General features: G+C 43.2%; 1 protein-coding gene across 1 annotated transcript; it reads right to left on the bottom strand.

The window, feature by feature from the left end:
- Nucleotides 1–19,797: 19,797 nt before the first annotated feature.
- Nucleotides 19,798–20,413, bottom strand: MID1IP1 (MID1 interacting protein 1; the record flags this gene model as incomplete). The annotated part of the gene is made up of 1 exon (XM_084258563.1): nucleotides 19,798–20,413. Exon 1 carries the CDS (start codon nucleotides 20,347–20,349, stop codon nucleotides 19,798–19,800), a length of 552 nt encoding a protein of 183 aa, XP_084114689.1. The 5' UTR covers nucleotides 20,350–20,413.
- Nucleotides 20,414–20,925: the final 512 nt, after the last annotated feature.

Below are 20,925 nucleotides of genomic sequence, written 5' to 3'. Positions count from 1 at the left end.
GGTCAGAAATCTGGAAGCAGCTTGGCAGGGTTATATTCGGTTATGGTCTTTTACAAAGCTGCAGTCATGGTGTTAGCACCCTGAGCTGTGTTCATCTGAGGGCTCAAGTGAGGCTGGAGAACCCATGCTGGTTGCTGGCAGGAAGCCTCAGTTCCTCACCACTTAGACCTCTCATAGGGTTACTTGAGTATCCTCACCACATGGCAGCTCCCTTCCGCCAGAGAAAGTGGTTCAATAGCAGCAAGATGGAAGCAGTAATGTTATTTATGTCCTAACCTCAGAAGTCACACTCCACCATCTCACACTAGCCTACTGGTTTCTCAGGTCAACCGTAGTCATTTGAGGAACGACTATATAGGGAGGTGAATACCCAGAGCTGAGCATTGGGGTACCTCGGTGATAGGTTACCGCAGCAGCCATTAAAGGTATTAAGGCAATCTTTTGGACCCACTTATTACATATCACCCCAAATGGGGATTTGTTGGGTTCATCAGTGAGGTAAGTTTCTTCTTTCACTTCTCAGTTTAAAGTGGGTAGGTCTCAATTTCATTTCTTGGAACAAAGGAGAGGAAAACACGATAGTAACTGACCCCTTGGATTCCAAATTTCATGGTTCCCCCCTCCCCCAGTTTCTAGTTTTATTCTGCACAACTGGAAACTTTCTCCAAAACTAGTGGTATCTATTTTCTCCACATGCCACATTCATCTTCAAGGCCTCTCCATGAAGCTTGAGCTTCTCACAGCCTAGTGGTCTCAGGGTAGTCCTAAGTCCTGCCCGGTGGCTCACTTGCTCTTAAAATCTGGGCTTGCAAAATGGCACGATCTCATTTCTGTTCTATTCTACTGTTCAAAGCAATTATGAAACATGCGTAGATTCAAGAGAAGGAGGCATGGAGGCATGGACCTCCTCTCTATATGGAAAGAGTGTCAAAATATTCTGTCTTTCAGTCCACCACAACTAGGGAGCTTCAATGGATTATCTGCCTGACTGAGCCAATGGGATTGTTGGGTTATCAGAAACTTGCACATATATCCTTGAGCCTGAGTCTTCTGTCCCCAACAGGGTATGATCCCTCTGGGTGGTAGATAGAGCCTAAAGTGAAGTGCACAGCTTCATTCATTCATCCAACAACTATTTAATCAGCACCTTCCGCATGCTAGCCACTGTTTCCATGTACTTAGAAAATATCAGCGAATGAAATCAACAAAAATCCCTACCTTCGTGGAGCTTGTATTATAGAACATAGATTAAAAAATAGGATAACATAACAACTTTTATTATCAGGTGATTGTTGCCCATGTCACTTTATGTATCAGTGCTTTGTCCCTTTTTTTGAATAGCAGTCCACCGTGTGGCTATACTATACTTTACTAATACACATTTGGTCTGGGCCAGTTTGGGGATATTAGGAATAAAAAAGAAAACTGTGTAGAAACCTTTGCGTGGACATATGTTTTGAAGTTCTCTTGGATGAATACCTAAGATAGGAATTGCTGGGTCACATGGAAAGTACTCGTTTGACTCAAAGGGCTTACATTTTTTAAATAAGAAAAAAAAATAAATGGTTCTTTATCTCATTTTGTACTATATGGATTCTCTGACTACTTCTACTTTCTCATCTCAGCAAGGAAATAAGTTTTGAATTAAACAGGAAAGTGATGTCAGAGACATCCTCTTCCATTTTTTTCCATCCCCAGGCAGAACTCCTTGGAATAGGTGATCAGACTTCATCAGTCCCCTTCTCACTTGCACTTTGCCAAGAAAAAGTTGTCTCTTAAGATCAGAACCAGAAACAGCTGTGTCTCTGGTTCTTTGGGTAATGTGTGTTTGATTTTTTTTTGAGATGTTTATAGAAAATAGCCTGCGGTATTGGCAGTGGTGAGAACAGATCTAACTTCTGCTTGGAACTGCTATAAATTTTTAAAACAAACCAAACCCTAACATCACAATATGGCTATGTAAGGTACCTCCAAGCCAAGTCCATTAGATTGGGAATGAAATATTTATTATGATCGGAATGAGACAACGACAAAGAAGGACTTTACATATTCCTTAAAGTTGTACTACCAAAACTTTGAACATTTATTTTCCTATAGTGAATTTGGGAATTTAATCTTTGATTTAAATAAGGGCTCAGCATGACTGTCAAGGAAGAAGAAAAAAAAATGAAATCTTTTCAAACTTAAAAGTAAAGATTTATTTATTTATTTATTTTTGGATTTCAAATTCTTTTTTTTTTTAAGATTTATTTATTTATTTATGCATACAAGAGCTGGGGTACAGGCCAGAGGTGTGGAGGTTGAGAGGATTCACCAGAGACAGAGTGGGGAACAGAACAGGCAGACGACAGAAATACACTGCTGAGGGGAGCAGCAGGCAGACCAGGAGAGGTCTGCTGAGCCACATGGGTAGTTCCCTGGCTGGGGATTGAACTCGTGCTGCAGTGGCTGTGGGTAGCTTCATAGGTTGCATCTTAACCCCTTGTGCCACCAGGGAGGCCTCTGGATTTCAAATTCTTGTATGCATTTTTTCTTTTTTTAATTAATATTTTATTTTATATAATTCTTACATCATTTTTCATTTTTGCACAATGTATGCATTTTCATTTTGGTTATATTCCCCATACAATTGTACCCCCCCCTTATTTTGACCCTAGTCCTTTCTCTCCCCGCCCCTCCCCTCCCCCTCCCGTAGTGTGTCTCTGGTTTATAGTTGCTTGTTGATTTTGATTTTTACTTTGTATTAATTAGCCTTAACCAGGAAAAAGACTAATTAAAGATTTATTTTGTAATAAGCATTCCTAACCCATGTTTGAGGTAAAGAAAGTTATTGCATAGGTTTAAAAATTATTGATGTTTTATATTATGAAATGACACTTTCCCATAGAAACTTGTGATATTCCTAACATTTGAGAAATTCTTATGTAAGGATGAAATTTTAAACATTGAAAAATTACTATTTTCTCAAAAAATTAAATAGACGCGATAAAGAGCTCAGTGTAATAAAAGAAACAAAGATCTAGAAATTGAGAGACCTAAGTTCTAATCTTGTCTCTGTCAGAGACTAGTTGATGGAAAATATGCCATATTATCCCTAAGGTTCATTTCAGCTCTAACCTTTTCTGAATTCATGCCTGGTTTTCTGTATACACATAAATAATAGACTACATACATTTGTAGAAGCAACCTTTTCATCAGAGTGTTTTAACTCTCTTCAAAGTAATCCTGGGGGATGGGGAGATTAACTCAGAAGCATTTGTGAAATTCTTTTCATATATGCAGTTACTACTCACTTCACAAGAATTATAAACTAAAATGTCTTCATTCATTTTTTTTTAGTTACAGTATGATGAAAATTTAGCATTGCCTTTTACATCTTTATTTTCACATAGATTTATGTCCCCCTGTAGTAAGGTTAAGCATTCAATGACACTTTAATGTTTACTAAGTGGTTAAGTATCATGTACAAGTTAATTCTCATGGGAGACTTTTTAGAACCAGCTTGGGTTATTTAAATGGAAAGAAATTGCTTTGGGAAGAAAGTATGTACAAATGGAGTTAACTTTGAAGGGAGTATATGTCACTTTGATCGGAAACCATCATGGGAAGCTGGGAGCGGATATAACTATTGTCAGAGGAAGGTTCTAGCAGAGCACCTCATTTCTTTTCCTAAGGGGTACCTAGAGTCATCTCATGGGTGTTTCCTTGTCATATAATAGGGTCACCATGCTGGTAACCTTCCCTGCATCATATTACTCTTTTTATATTTGGGTTTCCAGTTTTTAACACATCTCTTCCTACACAATTTCCTTGAGTGAGGTCCATCCTTGTTCAGGTGAGAAGGTCATAAAATCTGCTCTCCTTTTTTTTTTTTAAGATTTGTTTATTTATACAAGAACTGGGGTACAGGCCAGAGTCATGGGAGAGTGAGAGGATTCACCAGAGACAGAGCAGGGAAAAGAACAGGCAGACAGACTGAAAACACTGCTGAGGGGAGCCACAGGCAAGACAGAAAAGGTCTGCCGTATCATGTGGGTATGTCCCTGGCCGGCTGGGAATGAAACTGGCGCTGCAGAGGCTGCAGACAGCTTCATAGCGCTGCGCTCAACCTGCTGCACCACCGGGGAGGCCCCATAAAATCTGCTTTTCAACATATCAGAGGGGACATTGCCAAAGTGAGCCTAATAGTATGAACCTCAGTAACCCTCTTGGTGTGGAGATATTTTAAGACCCCTGTTTCACCCTAGGAATAGATACAAATAACAATAAGGTCATCTGTAGATCATATTTGCTAAGAAAATGGAAACTTAACTTTTTTGACTTAGGTGATTAAATATCAGATTCACATATCACAGTAGCTTATTTTTCTGCATTTTCGTTTGCATGATTTAAAAACAAAAGATGCCACTTTTCAAGTTGAATACAATCCAAATATAATAGCTGCAAGCATCTGTGAATGAACCATATCTTGATAAGCACAATGTGCAGAATAAGTAGAGATCATTCTGTTGTTAAAATGACCAAAATAAATAAATTGCCCTGCCATTGACATAAGGGTAACATTGTCACCAGAGTCAAGAAGTAAAATTTAACCACAGGGTTTCTTTCTGCTCTAGTAGTGACGCTCATGGTGACATGAACTGTCAAACCTGGTGTCAATGAATGTATAAGATCACCTTGGGCAAGGAATTCCTACTCCAAATAGGAACTTACTCTTTTAATTAATATTAAATGATATGTATTATATTACATTAAATAAATAAGATTATTGTCTCCATCTAAAAAAAAGAAATAGTTTCTCTTGGCAAATGTTTAATTCAACAAATGTAGACATTTATTTTATCCTGTGATAATCACGAGATTGCTATAACCCACTATGGACAATAGTGTGTTTCCATGAGTGAATAATCGCTAGTAAGAAATTGACTTTTATATGGAGAAAAGTCTACAGTCCTACCGGGCACTATATTAGAGAATTAGGCTATTTTTACAGCATTACAAACACATCTTTGGGGAAGGAATTCATTTGCTGAGGTGGAAATGCATCTGATTCTATAAAACACAGATATGGAGTCCTTCATTTCTACCTTTCTGAGAGGCAAAATGTTAATACAGACTCTCTCCTGGCCTTTCTTCTCATAGACTTGGACCCTGACCTTGCCGTGGACTCCCATCCCTTCCCCAACAGTAGGTGTGTCCTGCCCGCTCCACCATGCTCATGTTCCCCTTGCCCTCACCAGAGCTGCCTTCCAGGCTGCTCATGGTGTCTCATCTTCATTGGCTCCCATTCTCCTGCTTCAGTACCCAAGCCCCCATTCTCTGCCTTCCTCTTTTGCTACATATTCAACATACATTTAAATGTTTTGCCAAGAGTACATATCCCTGCTGGCTTGGATGTTTAGAACAATCTCCACTCCCCAGTGTTCTTTGTCTAAAAGATTCCTACCATTTCCCCACTCTGCCCCCAAATAAGTGTCCCCATGGTGAATCTTGACATGAGTTGAAAATTTTAGAGAGAATCATTGTGTTTGCTGTGGTCTGATTAGGTGTCCTGAGTTTCTGAAGAGAACAATCTCAGGGGCCTCCTGCTTAGACATTACCTTACAACAAAAAGGGGAACTACCCATTCCTGAATCTACCTGCTGCCACGAACTATCACTAAGGAAAGATGCTGAAGCTATGGAAGCAAACACATCTGAGCCTGGGACCGGATCACGCCTCCCCCAAAGGAACTAACCAAGTTAGAACAGAGTCTCCTGGAAACTCTACAGTTGGTATAAACAGGGGCTCCCTTCCCCTTACCTACAGCTGCTGTGGTACCAGCTCCATCACTGGTGTCACAGGGAAGCATTTGACTCTGTTAGTCACCTCCTGGTTGGGAAATACCCATCACTCTTGGTTATTTGAACTGTCTTGGGCTTGAGGGTGGGCGTCTATGTACACTAAAAAAAGTTATACAAACTTAGTAAAAAATTGAAATTCCTCCTGTCACTCATGCAAAGATAACCAATGATTGGGGAATACCAAATATCTCTGAAGACTTTTTGAGGGGACTAGATTATAATATGTATATTTTGTCTGCCTTGTTCTTAAAAGGCAGTTGTGAATATGCCAAATTCTAGGAGATAATTTCCTAGTGCTTAACTTTTAACTCTTGCAATACCTCAATCCTGCTAGTTTATTAAAATAGATGAGTTTATATATATATTCCTTTCACAGAGAAAATATACTATTGCAACTTATAATTTTAAGTCTTTTCTAGTTCTTGATAGCAAAACTTCACTAACACTGGGTCTCTTTGCACAAGTTGCACTTGATAATATCGCATGTGACTAAAACACATTACCAATGTCCTATGAAATGAAAATGAAAAATAAATGGAAACTATGAGAAACTCTGAACATGCACGTATTTCACACGCGGGTCCGGGAAAACACCTACCTATGCCTTGTCCTGAGAAATCACACACACACCACCCAGAGTGTGTCTGATGACAGAGGAAAGAGAAACAAAGATAAACATCGATGGCAAGATTCAAACCTCTGCTTAGTCTCAGATGTGACAAGGACTAGAGCTCTGATTCTTGTGTTTATTTCTCCTCCCCTTTCTGATGTGTCCAGGGCTTCCAGACCCTCTCTCCTAGCCTGTCCTTCCTTCTTACTTCTTCGCCAGCAGTCGCTTGCACCCTAGACTCCCCACCACCCACCTCCTGCCATGAAGATGGGCAATGTGGCAGCAGGCCGTGTGGTTGTGCTGGCCAATGTCAAGGTGATGATGAAGTCATCACCACAAGAAACCAGAGATCTGCAGCAAAGCCTGCTCGCTACCTATGCCAACATGCACTGTCCCCTTTCTCCTTAGTAACAGAACTCTAGTTTTGAGCTGGACATGTTGCCACATGAAGTGGCATTTTCCAGCCTTCTTAGCAACTAAATGAGGTCTCTCAATGAAAATCCCAAGTCCTCTCAAAAACTTACAAATTTTCAGTTGTGAGTAAATTATATTCAAAAACTATATGCAAAAACTATTGGTGGAAGGACTGAGATTGCTGCTTATAATGGAAGTAACTCACTTGAGAGTGACCATTTTCACTTGAGAGTAGCCACTTTCTTTCTGCCTACCCTCCTGCTGGCAGTGACAAATATGAACGTGGTACCGGGGCCCCCACATCTACCCTGTGCAGTGAATTATTCTTTTTTTTTTAAGATTTATTTATTTATTTATACAAGCACTGGGTACAGTCAGAAGCGCGGGAGGGTGAGAGAATTCACCAGAGCCAGAGCGGGGAGCAGAGCAGGCAGAAGGACCGAAGTACACTACTGAGGGGAGCAGCGGGCTTGGCAGGAGAGGCCTGCGTGCCATGTGGGACCCTCGCCAGCGGCCGGGGATCAAACCGGCACTGCAGAGGTCGCGGGCAGCTTCGTAGCCCAGGGGAGGCTGCACCACCAGGGGAGGCCCATGTGAATTTTTCTTAGGGCAAGTTGCTAATGCTATGGCAGCAAAGATGTCTGCATCTGGGGCCTGACGGCCCTTCATGGGCCACAGTGGCATCCCTGGGCATCTGACCCTCACATTTCCTTTATGTGTGAGAAAGAAGTGATTCTGTCTTGTGGAAGTCTTTGTCATTTCAAGGTTTTGTGTTATATTGCTATCCGAGGAGAGAATGTTTCAGAAGAGAGACTAGCAAGTGTAAGGACCAGAACACAGGAGCATACCTGGCAAATTTAAGGAGAATCGAAGTGTCTGGGGAGGCTGGAACAGAGCAAACAAGGGGCAGAGTCTGAGATGAAGTCAGAGTTGTACAAGGACCATTCCAGACAGGATCCTGGAGGCATTGAAAGGCCAATGGTTTTCACACTTCAATACTATAGTTTAGATTGTAAGAGTAACACAGGATGACCTCTGTCCTTAATGACACCCATCTGGCTACAGTAAAGAGGAAGAGTAGATGCAGAGACACCTGTTAAGAAGCTATGAAATAATCAATCAGGGCCTCCCTGGTGGCACAAAGGATTGAGATGTAGCACTATGAAGCTATCCGCAGCCACCCAGCACGAGTTCGATCCCCGGCCAGGGAGGTGACCCACATGGTGCAGCAGACCTCTCCTGTCTGGCCCACTGCTCCCCTCAGTAGTGTATTTCAGTACATCTGCCCGTTCTGCTCCCCACCCTGTCTCTGGTGAATCCTTTCACCCCCCCATCTCTGGCCTGTACCCCAACTCTTGCATGCATAAATAAATAAATCTTTTTTTTTTTTAAAAAAGAAGCTATGAAATAATCCAGATGGCATATCATGGAGGCTTGAACCAGTGCAGTATCACTGGAGGTGGTGAGAAGTGATCAGATATTTAGCATTTTATGAAGACAGAGCCAACAAGATTTTCTGATGAAGTGGAGGTGGGATGTGAATAAAAGAATCAAGTGTATCTCCAAAGCTTTGTGCCTGAGCAATGGGAAGGAAGGCAGTGCCATGACCTCAGATGGGGGAAGGCTGCAGCTAGAGCTGGCTTGGAGTGAAGGGCTAAAACTTACATCCTCTTTCCCTCTAATAGCCGCTCCTTTAGTGCTTCTCTCACAAAGTCAATGTAAATCTGCAGATTTACTGTCACTCCAGAAAGAATCCCAAAGATCACCACTGAGCCCTCCCTCTCTATAACCATCATAATTCCCTGACCATGCCCTTTGCTTCCTACTTCCTAAATATTTCATTTATCTATCCACTTCTCTGCTTCTTCATTGCCATCATTTTACTGAGGCCACTATCACCACCCACCTGGATTATTACCAAAGCCTGCGAACTGGCGATCAGTCCAAATTGAGCCATTTACTGCACTGCCGCAGGAGGCATCATTCAAAAGCACAAAAGCCGTCGGTGGCCACTACATCCTATCGTCCTCAGAAGAAGGCCAAAGTATTTGTAATTCCTTTGTTTCAAAAGCATTTGTGACTTATAGGAAAATTTGCAAGATTAGTATAAAAAATTTGCCATAGGCCCACCACCCAAAAACTCCATTTTACTCCCCTTTATTTTTCCTGAATCATTTGAGAATTGTAAGTACAATACCCCTTTGACCCTAAATACTTCTGTGCATATTTTCCTAGGCATGAGAATAACTCACACAACTGCAGTGCAATGATCAGGATCAGAAAATTAACTTTGCCTCGATACAACAATCTAAGGTACCCATTTTGTTCAGGTTTTTCCAGTTGAACAAATTATGTCGCTTACAGCAAAAGAGAAACAGGTGTAGCTAGGGATGGCACTGAAATGACTGGTCCAGGAGCTAGTGCAGGCCCACACTTGGCATTCCATTTTCCTACCTCTCTAGTTTCTCTTATTCTGGAACAGTTCCTCAGTTTTTGCCTTTCACGACCTTGACATTTCTGAAGCGTCGAGACCAGTTATATTTTAGAATGTCCCTCGATTTAATGTGCCTGGTGTTTCCTCATGGTTTTATTTAGCTTGTGTGCATCAGGCAGGGTGATCACAGAAAGTGATGTGTCCTTCTCAGTCTGTCATATCAGGAGGCAGATCTTTAGCAGGTAAAAAAAAAATTTCCTAATATTGCTTCTGCTTATGTCCACCCTTATTTAGCACCCTTTACCCATCTCTGCTCCCAGGTTCTCAGACATAGGCCAAGAGAACCCATCCCAAGCGCATTTTCAACTAATCCCCACCGGCCCTTCAGATTTCAGCATAGAAGCTGCTTTGTCCAGAGGCCTGTTCCTCAATCTCCAGAGCTGGTGTAGGGCAGAGCTGGTGTAGTGCTCCATGCCCAGCCATCATAGCACTTAGTAGGCTGCTTTGCAATCGTCTGTTTACTTGTCTGTATCCTCTTCTGGACTATAGGTATTTAGGACAGGGACTGTGTAATGTTCACCATCATCACCAGCATGTAGGCCACTGCCTGGCACATAATAGGAGCTTAATAAATCTTTACTGACTAAAGCATTACATCCCTTCAAGCTTCCTCCTTGGTGTTTCCAGAGCCCTGTGTAACCTCAGTATCTCATGGCGTTGCTGGATTGTTTTATCTATATTTGATCTTCCCTGCTAGACTGGAAATTCTTGGAACCATATCTGAGCTCTTGCATTTGGTTCCAGGGCACCTTAACACACAAGGGAGGGATTGGACCTTTTATTTTAGAACTTTGCTCCTTCTGAGTTTGTGTTGAGCAGGTGCAGAATGTTTGGAGAGTCTTTCCCAGCTGCTCCACCCAGCACACCCCAGTTCTTGTATATTCTGCCTCTCAACACCACACTGGGGAGGGTTGGAAGGTGGGAACACTCCAGTTCCTTGAGCTGCCTTCCTGTCAGCCCCAATTCGGGAGTGATTGTTTTGAGTTTGAGTCCATGCTCTTTAAAAGATTTTATGACTGTTATGAGCCAGAATCAAAAGCTTCTGGTGTGTATTCTCGTAAGTGCATATAGTATGAAGCAAGCAAGCAAGCAAGCAAGCAAGCAAGAAAGAAAGAAAGAGCAGTTTGGAAAATTCACAGATTAAATAATGAGTGAGAATAACCCAAAATTTGATTGCATTGTCCTACAAATCCTAAGAGAACAAATTAGGTGAAAGGAAAGGCTCTCCTTCCTTAAGGGTTTCCTTAGTCTTCTTTTTCAGGCCTTTGTATTTAACTGATAACTAGCAAACATTAAATAAAGCCTATGTAAAAACATCGGTTTTACAAGGTATAATTTAATCATTGTAACATCTTGAAGAGTCAGTTTTCCTTATAACAACTTCCTTCAGCCCTTGTTTCAGTATTAGTTAGGATTAGATGTGACCGCGAACAGCAGAAATGGCTTAGTATCAGCTTATTTCTGACTTTTGAAAACAAAGTCCAGAGATAGGCGATCAAGGACGATCAGAAACGGGCTTTCCTCGTTCCTGCTGCACTGTTATTCTCAGCACATTATAGAAGATGACTGCTGGGTCTCCAGCTCTTTTGTCTCATTCCATTCAATGAGAAGGAGTAAAGAACAGAGATATTCATTCTCTCATCAGTTAAAATCACTTCCTAGAAAGTATGCCACTTTTTTGTCTTCAGCTTACTGGTTAGAACTTTGTCATGTGGTCACTCCTAGCTGCAAGGGAAGCTGAGAATTATAGGTTTGAGTTAGGGTCACCAAGTTCCCGGCTACAAATTGGTGGAATTAGGAGGGAATAGATATTGGGATACACACACACTCAGAGTCTTTGAGGTAATTTACTCACTGTAAAACTAACACCTACTTCATAGGGTCATTGTGAGGGAAAAAACGAGATAGTGCATGAGGTTTGTATCTGTCATAAAACTAATGACTTCCTTCTTCCTTGTTCCTATGAAGAAGGAAGTGCACACAGTAAATGTGCACTGAGTGGTAGTTTATTGCTGTTATCATTAAGCTTGTGGGGTAGCACCCCCATTTTGCAAAAAAGAAAACTAAAGATCCAAGAAGCTAATTCATTCCCCCCAGAAACAGAAAGAACTGCAACTCACTCCAGATTGTTTAAAGCTAAATCGCGATTTCTTTCACAACCACCTTTCCTCCCATCCCACATTTCTACAACTACCTCTCTTTATTATAACCCTCGGTTCACCAAGACAATATTTAATATGCTTCTATCCATTAGAAAAGCTTCTGCGCTCCACCCCAGCACTAACTCATCACCGTTCGATGATGGCTACAGGACCCGGTACCAGTAATGAAGACATCACTGATCGAAAGGCACTGGACACCTGGATCTCTCATACATTGCTGGTGAGGATAATTGGTTGAACCACTATGGCAAACTCTTGACAGTCTCTATCTTACAAACTAAAAATTCCATTCCTTTATTTTTCTCCAAAAGAAAGGCTTGAACATAAACGCTATTTCCAGTGTTATTCCTAATAGCTAAAAGAAAAAAAAAACAGATATTCATTAATGGGAAAGTAGATTGTGGGAATTTATAAAACAGAAGACTGTTCAGCAATAAAAAGGAATGAGCTAGCGCAAGAGCATAGGTAAATGTCAGAAATATTATATGGAGGGAAAGAAGGCAGACTCAAAAGACAACTTACGGTGTGACTCTTTATATGAAATTCAAGAACAGGCAAAAACTAATACATCGGGAGAGAAAATTCAGAATAGTGGTTGTTTGGGGGAAGAGACATGCGGAAACTTTCTAGGGTGATGGTAATGCTCTGTACTGTTATTGAGGTGTTGGTTACATGGGCGAGCACAATAGTTAACATTTAACGAGCTGTCTACTTAAGATCTGTCCATTTTGTTATATGTAGTTATATCTGAATCAAAACCAAAAATAACAATGAAATGGGCTTGTGGAAGAAAATGCTACACATGAAGATCACAAAATATTTTTTAGAAGGGAAACAAGTGGGACTTTAAGAAAAGAGTGGATCTAAGATCTCAACCACAAGGTTTGTAATAAATAATGCTGCTACCTTTGAAACAAGCCCTCTTAGTAATACAATGGCAGCACCATAAGTGGTATGTTTATACAGGGCTACTGTCACCAAGATTAGAGCTGAAAAGAAAAATAAAGTCTCTTTCACAACACAAGACGAAAAGAGCCTTTCAATACTGTTTTTGAGAAGTTGTTGTGCTCGAAATTGTATGTTTCAGCCAACTCAAAGGCAATGAACGGATTAAGTGCCAAGAGTATGTATATAAACTTCATTTTCTGGACATGCTAGAGGCTGAGTGTCCCAGTCTCCTATTGCTTCTGTAACAAATTCCCTCAAATTTGGTGACTTAAAACAGTGCAAAATTGTACCTTATATTTGTAGAGGCCAGAAGTTTAAAATGAGGGTCGCTTGGCTCAAATCAAGGTGCTGACTTCTGGAAGAGTTGCACACCTTCTGGAAGCTCTAGAAGGAATCTGTTTCCTTCCCTTTTCCAGCTTCTAGACCCTGCCTTCATTTTGTGGCTCAGGGTCTTTTCCTCCCTCTTCAAATCCAGCAAGGTCAAATCACTCTGACACTGGTTCTTCTGCCTCTTCTTTCCATTTTTAAAGACTCTTGTGATTACATTGGGTTCACCCGGCTAGTTTCTCCACCTGAAGGCCAGGTAATCAATAACCTGAATCCCAGCTGCAACCTTAATGGCCCCTTGCCATGGAAGGGAACATAAGTATAGGTCCCAAGGATTAGGACAGAAATCTTTGGGGGACATTATTGCCTACTGTGTGAGTTTTAATGGAACTATACAAAGTTAATTGGAGCACCTCTAATCATTCCTCACTCCGAATCCTCTGACTCTCCACACCAGCCATCAGATCAGATGAATGTTTTCAAAGGTTCCCAGTTTATTAGGTGAGAGAAGAGATGCTATTGCTTAGAGCAACCACATTCTACTTTCAATTGCTCTTACTCAGTTCTACAGGCTCCTGAAATGTAGGAAAAGGTCTCTGTTCCAAACAGCCATTACTGTGTAACAAACCATTTAGCAGCTTAAAAGACTGAAACTATTGTACACAAGTCTGAAATTTGGGCAGGGCTCGATGGGGACAGCTTGTCTCAGCTCCACTTGGCATCAGCTGGAATGGCTCAGAGGCTGGGGCCTGAATCAATCGAAGGTTCACAAACATATTTGGTCGCTGATAATAGCTGTGGCTGCTTTCTCAGTGGGACTGTCAGCAGCAACACGTACATGTGACCTCTGACTGTGGCCCGGGCTCCCTGACAGTCTCGCAACTGTTTCTACAGACAAGCATGCCTAAGGAGCCATGTATGTCCCACAAGAGCAAGATGCATCACCCTTGACGGCCCAACCTTGGAAATGGTGGCCTTTTTTGTTTTGTGAAAACAAAGTCCCACCTAAATCCAAGGGGAGGAGATAGAGATTCTATTACTTGATAGAAGGTGGCAAGGTCATGCAGGAGTAGGTAGAGCCAGAAATAAATAACTTTGCAGTCTTTTATAGAAAATACAATTGCTACAGCCACTTTTCCATATCTTCATTTTTGAGTCTCCTCCTCTTTCTTCCATTTTTATTGTGTCTTTTATACAATTGTTCCCGTTGGTCTATTGTCTCCTACTCCCTCTGTCTGAAAACCAGGCCAACCCTGAGTTGGCAAACAACAGTTTCATAAGCTGATAGGAAAGGCTTACTGCACTGCCACACAGAGGGAGACCTAATCATTGGAATCAGGAGTTATTCAGCCATCTTGAACTGAAAAAAATGTCAAATTCATATACTTCAGCCCAATATTTACTGCCTTTTTAGTCAGAGAAAAAGGTATCATGACCTTCTATCAGAAGAGAAGAATCTTCTCCACACGTCCCCAGTTTCCAAAGGGTAGGACTGTTTTGAAACATAATTTGCCTTTATTCCTCACTTCCCTTGTCCCATTGACCCAGGGACGGTGAGGCGCCAGCTGGAACATTTAGAAAGACTGAATCAGGCAGGTTTGTTGTCTTGGTGCCTTCCTTTTCCCACATAGATCCAAACTGGCTGCAGGGAGCAGGCTGTTTCCTCTGATCCTGAACCTGCTAGAGGGAAAAGGCTGCTGTTTTTTTTTTTTTTTTTTTAAGATTTATTTTTATTTGTTTATGCATACAAGAACTGGGGTGTAGGCTAGAGGTGCGGGGGTGCGGGGGGAATGAGAGGATTCATCAGAGACAGAGTGAGGAACAGAACAGGCAGATGGATGGAAATACACTGCTGAGGGGAGCAGCGGGCTAGACAGGAGAGGTCTGCTGTGCCATGTGAGTTGACACCCTGGCCGGGGATGGAACTCATGCTGCAGTGACTGCCAATAGCTTGACAGCACTGAGACTTTAACCCCTGTGCCACCAGGGAGGCCCAAAAGGCTGCTGGCTTCTAAGATTCCTCTCAACCTTCAACACCTGGCTTAAACATCTACATTTCTGGCACTTCCCTCTCTTACCATTTAAGCTGTGAAGGAATTGTCAACAAGTACGTATCACAACAGAAACTAAATTATACCCCCTAAGCATCCATGAGTTACAAGCTGCAATGTCAGTGACATGCCACAAAACGCTACACCTTGTTTTGAATGACTAAACTGCACTAACTATGCTCCTTTCATTCTGCACATAGTTTGACTGCTGTGGAGCGTCTATGTGTTCTTTCCTAACGTATGTGTTCCCTTTAAGAGGCAGGGCTTAAAATTAATATCACATTGTGAACAACTGGCACGTTTTAAATACTTCGGTCACAACCAACAAATACTTTCATTTTCATCTTTCCCTGACTACCAAACAGGAAATATCCTCAATTAGATATCTGCTAAGAAGAGAAAAAAGCCATTATCCACGGGCACCACAAGTTCTGTCACGTATTTCAACATGGTGGAAGGGTAGTCAGGTTTTAATTTGCCCTATTGAGCTCACCCACAAGCTACAACATTCTTTACCTCAGCAGTGTGGTATTCAAAAGGAAAAAAAAAAAACTACAAAGTTAGTCCCTACCTTTGAAGACATCAAATGAATCATGTCCAGTTTCATCCTGTTAGCTGAATACTTGTGGATAGAAATGCATATATCAACACCAGTAAGATTGATATTGAAAAGTAAAACAGATTCTAGAACATGCCCCACCCCCAACATTGTTTATTTAGCTTGCTAAAAGAAAGACCTGAGCTTTATGCTGGCTAGTATTTTCCCAGTCTTATCAACTGCGTTAGAAAGCACTTTCTCTTGACAGTTCAAGGTCAGAAATTTACCCTGCTCTTAACTAGATGATAAGACTTTCTCCAATCAAAATTCTTACCAGTTGGAGATTATTGAAGTTGGGCACACACAGGCAAATATATTTTTAAAACTGCTAAGCAAAGCATTCTCGAACATTAGTCAAAGTCATAAAGTATAACAAAAAGAATGAGAAGATACAAAAAATGTTCCTCTTAAAAAAGAATGCCAAAACAGGAAGGGCTGCTGAGATAGTTGTGGTTTTAGCAGGCCTTTTTTAGACAGATGCTCAACTACTAGTCATCTGCTTTAACTTTGAACAAGACTTTTGACACTGAAAAGAGAACAGCTAACTCAATTTTGAAAAAAGAATGGAAGAAAATTCAAGGAGGTGAAATCTTCATAGTTTTATAGATGATTCTGTTTGTGTCTTTGCAAAAATTGCCACCATCCAAGCACTGCATAGCAACCAGCTAGAAAAGTTCTGTGTTCCAGATGTGGGTTTCCTTTTCCTCACCCAACATTTCCTTCCTTAAATAATATTCTTCAACGGAGCAAGGAGACTCCTGAGCATTGTGGGAACTAGGGAGAAAAACCTTGGAATCTTCATTTGCTGATACAGGAAGAGACCTTAAAGCTTGAGTTGTTTTCACCTCTTTTTCTTTTCTGCAGGCTTGCAAATCCTTTGTTGGTCCTGAAAAGGGTGGGGGAGGGGTGGAAGGACACCAGCCTCTGCTCTACTCTCTTTCCTTCCTACCCAGTGTCCATCCTCGGACAATCCAGTGTGCACATCCAAGCCCTGTCTACTATCCAAGGGGGTTCACCCTCATAAGGATAAACTCTGAAGTCCCTGGAACGGGACAAATGACAATGACTTTCATTTCAATAAAAATTGTTAGACTAGTTTTCAAGTTGGGCCAAAGAACAATCCCAGCTGCCCAGGTATGTTCTCTAACCATTGGGTTTGTGTTCAGAGAGTGAGTTGGGCCAGCCCACTATGGAACCCTGTGTGAAGGTCACACATGAAAAACCCCATGCGATCAAAGCAGAAAACTGTTTTTATAAAATAAAACCAGACCTTCTCAAAGCCTTCATGAAGGTTTTGCAGTAGAATCTCATTAAATGTAAATATCTAGAGGGTGATCAATTGCAATCTAAGCTCTCCCTTTCTGCCAGGTTCATCAAGTTGTGCCTTGTCTTTACTAACAGGCTGCCAGGGAGGTGGGTGCTGGCAGACGAGGGGCATCCCTGAGAACTCTTTGAGGAAGATGCCACCATATTTACAACTTTCAAAATCTATGAACTATTTTGAGTTTCCTCAGAAAAGACCTTCTGAAAATATGAAGTCACTTATCATTTTATCTCAGAAGTTAAAGCAAAATTTTAAATAACTTGATACAAGTTTTCACAGGTAAACGTCAGGGACTTGACCTTCTTTTGTTTCATAAAATGATGTCAAATTAAGTCATAGCTACTCTCAGTGGCCTAGAATTTACCAGGCCTGGGAAATTTTACTGGTTCATAAAAAAATTTAATCACCATTATGCCTAACTCTGAGTCACTAGTTGTATTTAAAAATACTCTTATGTGAAGTCGTATTCTCAAAAATAAGTTGAAAATTGGTAACTTTTCAGTTTAGTTTTGTTATCAGCATCGATGCACTCTGCGGTATTTTCTAGTCTACATACCACAAGAATATTCTTTAAAAAATAACAAATCGTTGGCATCTCATAAAATTCTTGCTATTATCTGGCCAGGCCACGAATTTTTGGTTTTAATTCAGTTCTTTCTGTACACGTTGACAAGGAAAGAGTTTAAATAATTGAAATGATGCTTTCCTTTAAATGGACATACGGTGTTAAGCTTCATGTATTCCTGGAGAAAGAAAGGCTGGGGAGAGAAACATGAACCAACATATAAAGAGAGAAACCTGCAAGACCCTTCAGCAGCCTCAAGAAACATTGAAGCCTCAGCATCCTGTAATGTCTTAGTTAATTCTTGCTACAACTCCATGAAGTAAGTATTTTCGCTATTATGATGCCTAATTTCAAATGTGGTAACAATCCGGGATGGTTAAACACTCACAATTAATAGGTAGTAAAAAGAGGATTTGAACACACAACTTTGGCTCCAAATTCTTGGTGTTTCTAATTGTGAATTTTGGTTTCCTACTTTCGTATTTTGTGCTTGCATTTTAATATTTTCAAGGAGATCCAAAGCAAGAGGCTATGTACCTTACTTTTGGTGCTGCACTGCTTATCTTTACACGTTAATGGTTAACTTTCTCTGGCAACAGCTGGCGGGCACCCTAGTTTTGACACTTCCCGTTCTTTGACTGCTGCTAACAGCTGATAATAGACTTCAGCTGCCCACACTGCAAAAAAACTTTTGACCTTTTTAACTAGTTATACGCACGTCAAATTCAAGCTCTATGAGCTTGGAGGAGGTCTGAAAACTGAAGTTGAGCTCTTATTTCCCCCTCCCACCCCCACCCCAAACAATGAATGAAATAAGGAAGAGGCAGAGCACTGTGTGTCCTTCGCTTGTGCCACCATCCCAGGAAAGTATCGTGGCATCTAAGGGGTGTTCCCAAGAGCCCTACTGCAGCCTGGATCAGCTCTGCTGTCCAGAATTGCAGACTAGCTCACCAGAAAATGCAGGACATTGCTTAACAAAGCCTAACCCTTCACTAGGAGCTAGTGAAAGAGGCACAAGTTATAACACATTTAATATCTCCTAAGATCAACATAAAAGACTTGTAAATAAAAACCTACAAGGTGTGTGCACTAGTACCAGCTGCCCCTCACTTCTCAGTAGCCAATGAAATTTCCGCCTCAAGTTTTTATGCCTTCAAATGCCTGTTAGTGCTGGCACTTCTCAAAAAAATTCAAAATGATTATCGTGCACTCCTATAAACTAGTTGACTTGGTTGAAAAAACACAACATAGATACCCTCCCAAAAACTTGAAATATTTACGAACATGTTGTTGAGATGTATGGGCCTACCTTGGTTGTGAATTAGAAAAACTTGGAAGGAAATCTTGTCAGTGGCAATTTCCAAAGCAAAACGGAATACTTACGGAGATGATTATCCATCACCTGAAAATATCAGAGGGCGAACAAAATTTATTCTTGCTTAAAAAATAGCAATTGACTTTATTTAACTACCAAGTGGTTCAATGGTGGATTAAAGAGCAACAAACTTCTGTGGAGTTTCGTTAACACATTTGCTTTTTTATTTTTTAGAATATAGTCTACATCTGGGTTAAAAAAAGTTTTAAATAAATTTCAGACATATAACAACAGTGGAACCCTTCATCATTCTACGTACAACACGAATAGAATGTCAGTTGGTTCCATTTCGGATAAGTCCACTTTCTCATAATAATGCTATTATTTTCAACGGCTGAGTGGCAAGCTTCATACAAGCTGGCACAGTGCCGATTTACACACATGGGTGGGGGCATGAAAGGGCTGGGGTAAGGGTGCCACAGGACAACTATACAGTGTAACAGAAAATCATTAATAAAGTAGTACCGGTTACCCACAGACAGTGCTGCTTGTGCGCTTATCACAAAGGAATCGCCAAAGTTTCAGAGCAAGGAGGAGGTACAAAATACTTAAGACAGGGCCACTGTTACAAAAAAGAATAGTGTGCAAACAGGAAAACTGATGCAATCCTAGCAACGCCGCGGCCTCCACCAGCCCAACGGCAGGGCGGCTGGAGGCTGCACGCCCCGCCTCCCTCAGCGCCCAGCTCAGGGCGGCACTCCCCAGTGTGGCAACCCGGCGCCGCGCCCTGGCACGGCCCCTTCTCGGCCCTTCTCCGCCACAGAGAACAGAAAAGAAACTCCAGGGAAGGCACAGGCTGAAAGCAGGGCGTGAGCCCGGCCCCTTCCTTCCAGCATAGAACGCAGGTCTCTCGCCCCCGCCCCCGCCTCCGGGAGGTCCTTGAGCCCCCTTCTGCCGCTGCCGGTTTCCTCGCCTTGAGTTACCCCACCACCATGCAGCCCTCCTGCGCCCCCTGCGTGTACGCAGCTCCCAGACTTTGCAGTCCGCCCATCGCGCCTACAGCCAGAAAGAAAATAGCTTTGAAGAAAGAGACAGGGTGAGAGGTGGGGCCCGGAGGGGTGCTGGACAGCCGCGGGTGTCCCCCCCTCAGTGGCCCCAGTTGCCAAAGCCGATCTCCTGCTTGTATCTGTTGGTGAGGATGTTGGCTTTGCGCGTGAGTTTGGACAGCACGGTGTGCAGCCCGCGCAGGTGGTAGTGGAACTGCTCTTCCAGGTCCTCCTCGCCGGCGTCCGCGCCCTCCAGGTGGCTCAGGTCCACGAGGATGTCCTTGGACTTCCAGGCGCTGCCTTCCTCGCTCCCCGCCGGCGGTGGCGGTTGGTGCAGGACCCCCCACTCGATGTCGTTGCGGATGGACTTGAGCAGCACGTAGTGGCTGTACATGTCCCGGGAGGGCGCGAAAAAGCTGCCGGTGCCGCTGCCTGGGCCGGGGGCCGTAGGCGTGCGCTCCTCCAGGCAGCCGCCACTGCCGCCGACCTCCACCCCGACGTCGTTGTCCAGCCCGGGCTCGGCCAGGGGCACGTCGCGCAGCAGGCTGGGCACCATCACCGTCTGGTCCATGTTGTTCACGGCGCCGATGAATCGGTTCATGGCGTTGAAGAGCGAGTGCTTCTGGTTGTAGGTGTCGCAGATTTGCATCATGGTGACCACACGGGCGCCGGAGCACCGGAGCACAGGGCACGGGGATGGCCGACCGGGCCGAGGAGTGCCCGACTTCACGCGCTCTCGGAGGCCCGCGCCCGGGGCCTGGCTACAGCCGGTGCGGCGGGATTCCCGGCTCCTCCTCCGCCCTCGCCCACTCTCGGCTCTCCGGCAGCCGGGCCCCGCGGGACGCGCGGCTTCTGGCTCCGGCGTCCGGAAGATCGCGATGACGGCGCACGGCCGGTGGGTCGAGCCCGGACCTGGGAGGGAAGCCGGGACGAAAGAAAAGATTATTTACCCGGTTAGGCAGCCCGCGCGCCCCTCCCTCGCCGGGTACTGCTCGCCCAGGATGCCGCCCGGGTGGCTCCCCGCAGTCGGGCGCTCCCACCTCCTCGTCCGCGAGGGCCGCCCAGAGAAGGAAGGGGTGTCCCCTCCCCGACTCCCCCCGAAAGATCTAAGTCTAAGCACCCACGCGGACCGGGGCAGAGATGCGGCGGGGGTAACACCACCTCCCCTGGCGCCTCGAGATCTCCCGCAGCTGGGTAGCTCAGCGCTTCCGGAGCTGGCGGCGGCTGC

The sequence above is a fragment of the Talpa europaea genome (assembly GCF_964194135.1).
Source record: "Talpa europaea genome assembly, chromosome: X".
NCBI lineage: Eukaryota > Metazoa > Chordata > Mammalia > Eulipotyphla > Talpidae > Talpa > Talpa europaea.
This window is presented reverse-complemented; position numbering and strand designations above follow the sequence as displayed.